We start from the raw sequence: 12445 nt of genomic DNA, 5'->3' as shown, positions 1-12445 counted from the left end.
ATTCAAGCAAACAATTCTACAACTTATCTTTTCTCTCAGTGGGAAAGAGAGTTGGATAATGAGAATTGCATGAAGCAGAAAACGAGCACGTCCCGCACGGCTGCTGCTGCTGCCGCTGCTAGTGCTGCCAGTCTGCACCATATGTCTGCTTGGATGTGTGTGGGTTCGTGTGCGAACGTACTTGTCCTGTAATTTTAAATCTGGCCGGCTCTTAACACTCACACAGTATGTCACTGGCACGCACACACACACACACACACACACACACACACACACACACACACACACACACACACAATACTCCTCCCTTGGTATCGTGGCTGAGAAATTTCACCTCAGCTAAAAAAAAGTTCTCGTTTTAACCTTCAGTCCAGATAGTCTCCAGGCCCCCAAAGGCACACAAAGACACACCGGTAGGTTTTTGGATATGCTGACTGGTCAAAAGCCGGTGAAGACCTTTCTTCTCAGGTGTGTGTAATGTAACTATTATGGTCAACAAAACGAACAGGAGCCGCTGGGCATTTCTCTCACAAGTCTTTGCAGCACTAAAGCACTGGGATGACACCTTTAAATGTTGTTATTTTCTACCTATTGGAAGTGAAAAAGAAGAACCCAATAGAAATAAATAACTAAAGATCTAAAGACAGAATAAGATTTTCCAGTCATCCTACTCTTAGATGCTTCCTCTTGTACCTTTATAATGAGTTTATTGAGCAAGTTGAACAAGGGAAGTGTTCTTCCCTTATTCATTTATAAAACAAACAGAGGAGGATAACACAGCAACAAAGGAGAAAATCCAAAACAGCCGACAGACTTACTCAGTTCCACTCTCCACCATCTGGGTGAGCAGGGAGATGCCGTCCAGGTTGATGAACTCCTGTGCAAAGGTGATGTCTCTGGATGCATTGGCCAGATCCTTCAGAGCCTCCAGCTTTGCATCCATGCTAGATGACTGGATCCGCTCATGAAGCTGGACTGCAGTCTGGTACTGCAGGGGAAAAGGGGAGGGTGAAGGACACACACACAAAAAAAATATAATACAAATAAAACATGTATCAGATTGTGGATTCACAGGTGTTTGCTTCTCCTGCGCTGCAAAGACGTGAAACTTACAGGAGAGGTGGTCAAGCGCAGGATTGAGCCGTTCTTTACGTCATTGCGGTTCTGTGGAGGACGATAGAGAGGACGTTAATGTACACTTCAGACATATTTTTACTCCAGAGCCTGCCGGCTGCAGCTTAAAAAGACGTATCCAAACCTTTTCTGTGATGTAGATTGAATTTGTCGGGTCAGCAATCTGCAGAGCAAAGTTTTCATGGCTCCCCAAGGACCACCTAAAAGGCAATGAATGGAGGGAAAACACATTGCATAACTAGTATTAAGAGTGCAGAACATCTTAAATGTACAAAATAAAGCTAATAAAAAGCAAGCAGCCCATGGAGAATCACTTTTAAATCCAAACGAATAAATTTGTGAACACATCTAAAGAAGGAAATGCAGACTTACCCCTCACACACTTCTTTAATGATGGCCGAAAGAGGCTTTTTCTGTGGATAAAGGCAAAACTACACTTAACTCACAGTCCACACTCAACTCACTCAACTCAGAATTGGCCACAGTTATTTTGTATTGAAGTACTGGCAAAATGAGATGCTGTTCAGGATCTTGTATTTATCCAACTACTGATGTGGGATCATGTTTGGTCCGTTGTATTTCATTCATTGTTACTCTATGTTACTGTAACATCAGCACAAGAGAGTTCTGCCTCTACCATGGTGGAAAATACATTTACTCAAGCACTGCGTTTACACATTTAAAGAATAAAGCATCATCTTTTTTATGGATAGGGTTATTGGTAGTATTCATTAAGAGTGATTAACAGGACAGTAATAGTGCATTATAACAATGATGGATTGTATTATTATAATGTTACAGGCAGTGAATGGCATGTGTGGCATGTACATATACATACACTGATCACCCACAACATTAAAACCATTGACAGGAGAAGTAAATAACATTGATCATGTTATTTACGACATGTACCACACATCTAGACCAGCCCAGGCCCTCCCACCCCATAGCAATGAGGGTGAGAGGCCCCTCCCTTCAATATTATAAACATACAAAACAAATAAAAGTAATGAAGAATGAGGACTATTGGATGGTACCTGAGTATATGACAAATAAAAGTATGCAAGACATGGTAACTCCTCAATGCCTCAGTGAGAAAAGTATCCGATTCATTAAATTTAAATACTGACATGACATGATACAGAAAAATATTGACTGTTAGTCAAAAAGTATTGAGATTCATTAATAAACCTGACTTAGGATACAGTTACCTCATTGTGTGGATTGTGTGGTACTTAAGCTGTTTATCAATTCCGATTATCAAATCAGTTATATAATGGGCTTAACAATGGTTGTTATTGCGACATCTTTATGGGCAGCAGTAGCTCAGGAGGTGCTGTGGTCGCCCAATAACCGAAAGGCCGTAGGCATGGAGTGGCAGCCACGTTCCCAGTCAGTCTGTGCGACTGTGACTACTGAGGTAGTTTACCACCACCGGGATGTGACTATATGCGTGAATGAATAATGCATCCAATTGTAAGCGCTTTGAGCATCTAAAATGGAAAAGTGCAATATAAAACCAATGCATTATTGTCATTATTGTAATCTTCCTCAACTTTGGATGTGAGCAAATAAAACCTGAAAGTCTGCATTTTAAGCCCACATTCATTCGATAGTTGTAACCTCAGTATGTTTTGGTAAAAAGCTATGGTTAATAAATGGCCAGTGTCCAAACACAAATCCACCTAACTGTATCAAATGAAATGTGGCTTTCAGCTGCTTTGTGGGTAAGTAGGATGCAGCATTTTTGGTGCATGCCCTGAAGTCTGACCTTTGATGGCTCATTATTTTCGTCAGTAAAGTCAGTCACTGGGGAACCCCTTCAAATGCTTTCATACGGCAAGGTACTTTTGTTCACATAAAAGTTCTTTGCAGCTCCTTCCCCGGTTAGGTTTTAGTCAAAAGAATGAGTTTGAGTCTCTAATCCTCTAATTAATCCTCCTGCATCAAGTATAATCTTTATAAAAATACCAGCATCTACACAAAATCAAACAAGTTTGTGCACTAACATGAACACAGAAGGATTTTTTCCGTGCGCTGAACTGAACAATACTGTATCACTGTATTGCTGCTGTTCTGCGGATTGACAGGGAGAGTTGTGATGAAGAAGGCAGGAGATAATGGTGGCAGAATGGTGGGGAACATGACAAGGAAAGAAAGGCAGAGAGGTATCAGAAGAAAAGAGGTGGGCTGTAAGGGAGAACAAAAGGGAGTACAGCGGAGGAATAAAGAAAGTGGAAAACTGGCAAACCAAATAAGATTAACGGGAACACAGGGATTGGGGAGAGTGGATGAAGATAGTGAGAACAGAATATGACTATTTGAAGAAAGAAAAAAGAAAATTAAGAGCAGACAAAATACACAGTATGAGGGGAATGAAGCGAGAAATCTGTGAGAGTGTGTGTGAGCTGTGCCAGTGAGTATTAATATTTTAATTTAGATTCATAATCTAGGTATTAAATGACTACCTATAAGGAGTTGAACGACTTTAAAAAAAAAAAAAAAAAAAATTAGGTTGAACGTACTGTTGGCCGTAGTCCACGCCAATACTATGAACATTGTCAATGTGATATTAATATGTGGCTCTTGCTAGGCAAACTCCCTCAAACGCTCTACAATAACTTCTGTCTTTCTCATGGTGCATTCACTGACATCAAGGACAAAAACCGCAGCAACACCACAGCAATAATGTCAACAAATAGACGACAGCAGAACTTAAAATAAACACACGTGTCCATCAAAACCATGCGCTGCAGATATGTTCAGACCATATCGTCGGCATTCTCAATAGCATTTAACAGTACTCACATCTTGTTGTAAGATAGGATAATATAGCATGTAGCCGGGATAAAAAAAAAATGCAATATTTCTCTGAAGCCTTTTCCGTGTACAGCAGCTGAAGGTGTTATAACTTTGACAATGAAATTCACTGGTAAATTGTTGATGTGCAGCCTCCTTCTCTCCGTTACTGCAGGTGAAGTTGTTAACTGACTGCTGCAGAGAGGATTTGTATCGTTCCACTGGTAGCTGCTAGCAGATGCCTTTTCAGATGGGTGTGCATTACATTACTATATTTGTTGTATTTCAGGACTGACTTACATATTTTGCATTGCATTTTTCACGGTAGAATGGCCTTCATCTCTAGCAAAGTGTTCCTACACACTTCTGCTAGTTTGCTGCAACAACCCAATGGGCACCTCACCTGTCTACTAAGAGGCGTCAATGTTGTTGCTGTCACGAGATCAGTAACTCCTCGACTTCCTGCTTAAAGTGTCATGGCACAGCAGTGAAGTCGGTTAATCGACTAGTCGACACAAGCCCTACTAGCTACTCATATTTTGCATTCCTACTGTGAAAATGAGAAAGCTTTTAAAGTGCTCAATCAATCATTAGATTTAGAAACATCTTATAAAAGACGAAAGCGCTTCTGTTTGTTTTTCAGCAGTCCCTTTTCTAATTAAAATATTTTCAAGTTTGACATTTCATTTTTTGGGGACGTTAAAAAAAAGTCTGTGAATATTTTACTAAAGGTAATAGCACATTGCCAAGCACCGGATGCAGCTCACAACTTAAAGTCCCCATATATCTCAAACGTCTATGGTCTATGTTCCTGGTGGCCTCCCTCTCTTGTTTTTAATTTGTTACATCTGATTTATTTCATATCTTTTAATCACCCATGAGTTAGACAACCTTGTTTACCACATGTGCTTTTCCCCTATTTTATCTCCCCGTCTGATCTCCCACACATCTTCTCCTTACTCGTCATTATCCTTTACTCCACACCAACCATTACCTCCTCTGACTTGCTCTAGCCCAGTGAGGAGTGCAGTGCAAATCTCAAACTCGACATGAGTAGTATTCACCTCGTGCACAGGTGAAGAGCTGCAATCTATAATATCATGAAAGATGTATTATATGAAATGCTGCTGCACCTGTTATCTATTGGACCAGTAGTTGGTCCAATACTGAGCAAGAACGCTGTAATCTGCAACTACAGAATGACTGCGATGTAATCAAATGGGGCGCTTGTCCTGCCACCGACAGGCTCAGATTGTGCTGTAAGTGTGTTATAATGTTATGATAGGATCACTGTAGAGACAGGCATGTGTTTAACAGGAAAAGCCATTCTCTGGAATCTTAAGGGGTGTGGGTTGTTGCAGGAAGACAGAGAGCAGGACTGTGATTTACCTTTAACTAGCACAGCAGCGTTATTTGTTATTTTTGAGAACTGTTTCGGAGTCATAACATGTAGGTTATAATGTGAAAAAAAAATGTTTGTATGGTACAGATACAGCAGGGTTGAGTGTAGGAGAGTGTCCCATCTGTGTAGTGGAAGAGTAGCTGACTCCATCAAATCAGCAGCATTTTCATTATACATACACAATATGATCAACTACAACTAGCAATACAAAACAATGACAAAACACACCAGGATAAAATGACTGGCCTTGATCAGTGCCTGGACTCATTTCATCACAAAACTAACAGAATTTACTCATCAGTATTATCTACAAACCTTCACATTAGATACTTAAAGTCACTAAAAGAATACGACAACGCACCACTGCTGCCTGACAACAAGCCAACAGACTCATTTCCAGTCCCTTGTTTGAAGACACAATTCTTGCTCCTTTCCTATCTGCAAACAGTTCCATCATCCGCCATCCCACCCGAAATGTCACCACCTCATCCTTTTGTTTCTCTTCAGCATTTCTGACAATAAAAACACTTTAGATTGCCTGCACTTGCACCAATTCCCCAACATTCCCACACAAATGTCGGACTTTCAGCGAGTGCCTCAAAGGCTCTCTGAGACGCATGAAGAAATCACGGCGCGATTTATGCGCACGCACACACACTGAGGCAGATGCACCCTGAGCGCACACTCAAAGTCACACCGCAGAGGGGCAAACGGAGACCGATATCAAAAATGCACACGAAACACGCTACACACATTCAGGCACACACGCGCATAGCTGTCAACAGATGAGCACACACACGTGAACAGTCACAAATATGCATGTTGCCACACAAACACGCCCACACACATTTCGCTTATGCAGAGTTGCACCCACGTAAACAAACAAAGAAATACACAAGTTTGCGCACACTCTTTTTTACTGCGTCTCAAGACAGCTCGAACAGCCAAAGCCCACTCCCCGTCGCATGAGTCAGACGGCCATATGCCGCTGCAGGGTCTATTGTACAGAGGAGATGCAGAGGGAGGAGGAAGAGGTGGGGGGACGGCGATGGAGGACAAGGGAGGACGATGCAGAACACAAGTTTTACACTTAAAACAAAACGCAGGGAGGAGAAGGGAGAGGGGGAACCAACGAGAGCGAAAGGAAAGAAGGACAAGGAGGAGGAGGCAACAGATACGTGGAACAAGAGGAGGATGACAGCGAGAGATAAGAGAATTACAGAGAAGCGGAGGAGGGGGGGAGAGGAGAAGTGGGGGCATGAAGTAAAGACAGACTAAAGTGAAGCTAAACGCAATTTACAATTCACACTGAAAGCGCGCTGCAGATAAGGGGTCATTAAATACGAAAACTACATCTCTAAATCTACACTTGAGTGCCGGGAGCACCTTGCGGCATAGCCAGAAGCATATGTTCTCCACAGCACAATGCTTCATTCAGGGGTTTCATCCATTGACAAGGGCAATCATGGCTCCAGTTGCCACGGTGACTCATAGCTTGTACAGTCATTAGCCCATCTGAGTCACACACACAGCCAACAGGCCATTTTACACACTGTATGTGCAATCAAACAACACAACAGTAAACACGACCACCCCCCCTCTCCCCTGCTCCCCTCCTCCCCACACGCACGAGGTAGTCAAGGGTTGGGTAATTGTTTGATTAGTATGTCGTTCTGTGTTTGTCAGATACTCTGCTGACTTACAGCACGGCCTTTATCTATGGACCCCATTATGACAATTTGCATAGAAATGCACCCTGGTTTCATCATAAAATTGCACCACTATTCTGTAAGTGTGCAATTAGTAGAGCTGCACTAAAGGGGTTTGATACCATTTTATCGAATTTATAGTAATAACCTGTTGATTAAATATGTATGGGTGCCCTTTTAACACTAAGAGCAACCTCCTTAATTTTGATGCTTGTTTTGTATGCACTACCTGCTCCATATACTAGAAATTAGCAAAACAAACTCACCGATGTGTTAAAATATCAGTGTGACACCGCAAACTACAAAAATACAAGTGCACTCAGCGGGTAGTGCAATGTTTTTTTTCTGGACTCGTTTGTGGAGAGCTCTTTAAACAGGAGCAAAAGTATTAATGCTACTTATCTTCAGTTGACATAATAACAGCGCATTAGCGAGCCACGGTCAATGCCAGGACAAATGATTGTATGTTTTGTACATCCAACACGAACTCGCAATCAAAACCCAACATGTGCACTGATCTGATGGATGTTTCTGCCCTTGCCGTGACCTAAGCAACTCGGTTATTTTTGATTAGACATGACACATCCAATTAACAGAATATTTCTCAGCTGTCATCTCAGTAAAATGCCTTTAAAGCCGTGTCAAGGCTGCGTCTGTGTCAGCTGTTAAACATCCTTAGTTAATGCCACTTCCTCCAGGCTAATTCGTATAATTGTCATGTACAGCGTAAAGGCTGCATCATACCCTGATGACATCCGCTCAGCCCCTCCGGACACTGAAACTCCCAAACATTTCAGCTACACTGCTATATACACAGCAAATAGATGAAAAACTGCTCCCAGCCAAAATATGCGCCGTGTTTGTCGTGGTAAAATGTGTAAAAAAAAAAGAGCCCTTCGTAGTGATTTGTCAGATTTTGTTTTCTTGAATGTTATTTTTTGTGCAGACACCTACCTGGTCTATCTCCATAAGCTTGGGGAATGCCCCTGGCCACTCAATGGCCACCTTGACGATGTCTGCCGGCGGCGGCATGGCTGCCGGGGGGGAGGGGGGTGTGGAGTCTCACACCTCAGTCACTACTGTTGAAGAAGGCTCATCCAAACCTGCAGGACACGAGTGGAGAAAAGAGAGAAAACGGGACACATTAGTCAAGGCGAAAACCTACTTATTTGACATGAAATTCAAAGAAGGGTGCAGGTTGAGGGGAAACGGTGAACAAGGGCAGCGTTGACCACAAGAACACAAGAAATATCTACAATGCAGCACTCAGGAAGCTACTGACAGCGATAATTAATTTGAATAATAATTTTAAGTGTTAGAGGAAATTGGTCAATTGACCGACTGAGTTTGTGCAAACACGCTGGCCCATTGTAGCCAAATATAAAGTTTCTGAGGTCAGGTCACCCAGATACAAAACGCGAGGGTCTATCAACAGCTCTGGTTACAAAACCACTGATGCAATACCTGCCGCTCATTACCACACAGCTAGAACATGCTCCTCTGTTAAAACAAATCTAAGCCCTTCATGCAAATTCCTGCAGATACTGGCGCTGAGAATCATATTTAAATACAGAGCATTTATGCAAATGGAGGCAGACAAACAGATTTTTTTTTTTTAATTCAGAAGCATCTCTTTCTGACAAGCAGGGATAGGGTTTAGCTGGAAAGCACATTTTTTTTGCACAGTAATAAATGTGCATGAGACTAAGCAGCAGTGGTGTTGCAATACTTTAGCCACATTAGTAGGTATGTAGGACGGAACAGCAACACGAGAGAGGTTCATCCACTGTCTAATTACACTAACTTAACTCTCGTGCGACAAGTAAAGGTCAAGTGGGGTGGGTGGGGATGGGTTGGTGGGGGGTAGTTTCAGTAAATAAATGACTAATGTGTTTTCTGAGAGAGGCGGAGAAGCACCTCCCCTCAATCAACAGGACACAAAGTCGCCCATTAACAACATTGTGTTGCCTTCAGAAGGCCCACGTCCGTTCTCCATTGAGACACAACTGTTTTGGAGGAACAAGCGACACCTACACAATATTAAGAAGGTGGTCATAATGTTATGCCTGATCGACGTAGAGTAAATACAAACTGAAGAATTTCAGCTGGATTCTTCTTTTCAGTCCTGCTAGAGAGTCTGTTAAATTAAAAAGGAGATGTGAGGCTATAAACAGATCGATTATAGAGGAATGAAAGATGCAAAAGGAACAAAAAAATGGTAAAAGCAGAAGTGAAAAGAAGCGAAAAAGTGGGACAAGAGTATTTGTATGACATTCACTTTCTAGTGCGGAAAAGAAGTTAAGTATTAACAAACATCGGAAAGCAAAAGTATTGTGTACCTGAACCGAAATCCGCAAATTGACCTTGTGTCTGTAATCGCAACCATGTGCACCCTGCTTCACACCGAAATAAGCAAGCACACAGCGTTCACTCTTTCGGCCAATTACACTGGAACATTTTTTGAGCCTGCAATCCTGGGCGGCTCCTCCCTGGCTTCTGTCCCTGTGCACAAGACTCTTGAAGAAGCACACTATCTGAGAGAGGAGCAGGTGGCCAGGCTGACCTGAAATCCTGTGGCTTTCTAAGATAAGCCAGTTAGATGTCCTATGGTGGAAAAACAGCCAAATCACAGTCAATCCTAAACAGAGGGGGAGGCTAGGTAAAGCCACTTGTGTGCGCTTGCAGGGGGTCTAAAGAAATCTGCTAGTACACGGTTATCAAGTGGAAAAGCATATCCCAAATACCCCCGAAACCAACCGAGGAGACCATCAATAATTTACCACCTCAGCTTGCCTCGAAAGCATGGATCATCTTAGCTCCTGGAGGAGAAGCCTGTTTACATATTTCATCTCAATCCATAATGCATTAAGACCAGATCGGACTAATTCCTAGGTGAACAATGTTAAGCAGAATATATATATAAAGCATGTGCGTAGGCAGAATAGTGAGTAATGAAATGTGTGCGCACACAAACACTGACCAACAATTCACAGACTTTGTACAGTGAAGATGGGCGTGTGTTAATGTAAAGATTGTATATGTAATGAGGCTGGTCTGCTGTTGCATGTGAGTCACCCCATAATAATCCACATAGCCTCTATTCAAGGGCCCGTTGCCATGGCAGCTGCTGCATCAATAGCTCCAAATGTGGATGGATCCTTCCTTTTTAAATTGCGTGCCGTACTCAAGTCACGTTTGTCACAACTTCACAAAAAAAATGAGTCACTCCGCATTTGGTTTGAATTTCACCGTTGTAATAGGAATGACGAATACGTCCATTGATGATTAGAGTGGTTAAATGCTTAGTGAGACACTCTGGCCTCTGTGACTGCGCCTCGGCCCTCGCTGAAACTCGCACCGAGAGAGAAAATATCGTTTGAGGCCCGCGTTCTTGGAGAAAAAAAAAAAAAAAAAAGAGGTGGCGAATGAGATGAGAAATGAGGCGACAAAAACACTGAGATAGACAAATACGAACATCTGGGCACGCAACGATTCTGTGCACGTCACGTCACACATGGTAGGCTCGTGGTCGAAACAAACGTCGTTTAGAAGAAGATCAGCGCCCTTTTTGTTCCGTATCAAAAAGAAGACGTCTCACAAGGACGTTTACAGTCATGTACGTACGCACAGAATGTGTGATTCACACAGTTGTATTCTACAGACAACAGCATGTTAGTCATCTAAAGACAGAGGATCATCCTACTCAGACACAGAGAGACAATGGATGAAGGCTCGAGATCGTCCACCCTTGAGGCGGCCTGGCAGGGTTTTTAGACGTACTACAGCACTGTGGCTCCGGCAGTTTTAATACTGTTCGGGTTGCCACTGGATGGATTATCATATATTTCTGTACAGACATTTATGAACTAAAGAGGATGAATGAGTCTGTGACTTTTCATCTAGCGCCACCATGAAATTGAGACTGCTGGGTGCAGCAGCTGGGGTCTGAAAAAGTGAAGCCAGCGTAGGAGTGCCTAGGAGTACAATACCACAGATGGCTGAGGGTGCTGGCTTCAAGGAATCACTCAAATTGAAACATTCAAAGCACTAGAATCATGTCAGGCAGATGAACCCCTCGCTCAACCCCAGCTCCTCCTTCAGTTTGCGCCGGCATTTCAGCACTGCTCTGAAAACACATGCCCAAAACTAAAATGAAAAAAGTTCTTTGTTTAAGGACGCTTAAACAAAGACTGAGATGTTTGTTCATGAAGTCAAACTAAGGCTTTCATTTACCTGTAAAGTCGGAGAGCGTGCGCGCTTGTGTGTGTGCGTTTCTATGTGTGTGTTCCCAGCAGTTTGCCATCATCTTCCGAGAACTTGGGATGACTCAAAGATGGACGGCCACGGGGCTTATTGATTGGAAAGACACAGACGCTCACACACACCAGGGCACACACCTATCTCGCTGCTGACAGCACTTCCCTTGAAAACAGGCTTAAATGTAATTGAGAGACACAGCGGTTCGACACCCTAGCTCACCATGACCAAGTGCTCCAATTGATCAACATGTTTTTCCCGCATTCGACACACACACACACACACACACACACACACACACACACATCACTACCAGGAACAACTTTGTAGCAACAAGATTTTCAAACCAGAATTTTCTCTGGTGTGTGTGTGTGTGTGTGTGTGTACGTCTGCCTCCATATATTCTCGTGTCTATAGAGAACACTCATGTCATCCTGAGTATTTACTACAGCCTGGGGGTCTGTGTATCAATTCCCAATCTGTCAGTCTGGCTTCTCATCGCAGCCTCTTCACCTGTAAACGGAGCCTTGTTATCGAGCTAGCTGCTGTTAGAGCTCATCATGTCAGAGCAGGTGATTTGCCGCAACCCGGTTTAATCGAGTTTGAGTGAGTGTGTTTATTTCTCTCCGTGCCAGAGGGTTAAACAGGCTAACGGGACACAGAAAGAAACAACAAAAAAAAAACATTTAGAATCTGAACTTGCTTGACTGCTCTCCTGTTTCCTCTATTCATTAGCTTTTGTCCACCACATCCGACGTTTGATGCTTTCATCGACCTCCCCTCTACTGCCAGCCAAGTTTCTGTCTCCTCAGAGCAAATCATTTTTCCAGAAAAAAAAAAAACTAAGTCAGGATTAAAACAAAACCACAACAGACAGACTGTCTCTTTTTTTCCCTCCATTCATTTGACACATTATCATTCCGCTGGTTTAATTGCACTAATGCACTGTATGCAATAACACGCTGCCAAAACCATCAAACCACTAGTCTAACTGGGCTCCAGTCCAGCGAGGTATTACAAGCTATGAATGTGTATGTGTGCGATTAATCCATCTTTAAATAGATGCCCACCTGCTGCAGCCACAGAGGCATGTGCTGCTGGTTTTACAGTGGTTATAATTCCCCCAGATTAGCTCCAAAAGAGT

The 12445-nt window shown here is 42.8% G+C and overlaps 1 protein-coding gene across 6 annotated transcripts in view; it reads right to left on the bottom strand.

Moving 5' to 3' along the window:
• elmo1 (engulfment and cell motility 1 (ced-12 homolog, C. elegans)) overlaps window positions 1–12445 on the bottom strand; it is a 92577-nt gene that overhangs the window by 51827 nt on the left and 28305 nt on the right. For all 6 annotated transcript variants that reach the window (XM_047604450.1, XM_047604451.1, XM_047604449.1 and 3 more), the window contains exons 2-6: window positions 7999–8147; window positions 1507–1547; window positions 1259–1334; window positions 1114–1164; window positions 819–988 (exon numbers count right to left, since the gene is read on the bottom strand). In XM_047604450.1, coding sequence (XP_047460406.1) covers window positions 819–988; window positions 1114–1164; window positions 1259–1334; window positions 1507–1547; window positions 7999–8076 — 416 coding nt within the window. In that variant the 5' untranslated portion in view covers window positions 8077–8147. The remainder of the gene's footprint in view (window positions 1–818; window positions 989–1113; window positions 1165–1258; window positions 1335–1506; window positions 1548–7998; window positions 8148–12445) is intronic.

The sequence above is a fragment of the Mugil cephalus genome, chromosome 14 (genome assembly GCF_022458985.1).
Source record: "Mugil cephalus isolate CIBA_MC_2020 chromosome 14, CIBA_Mcephalus_1.1, whole genome shotgun sequence".
NCBI classification, from domain to species: domain Eukaryota; kingdom Metazoa; phylum Chordata; class Actinopteri; order Mugiliformes; family Mugilidae; genus Mugil; species Mugil cephalus.
This window is presented reverse-complemented; position numbering and strand designations above follow the sequence as displayed.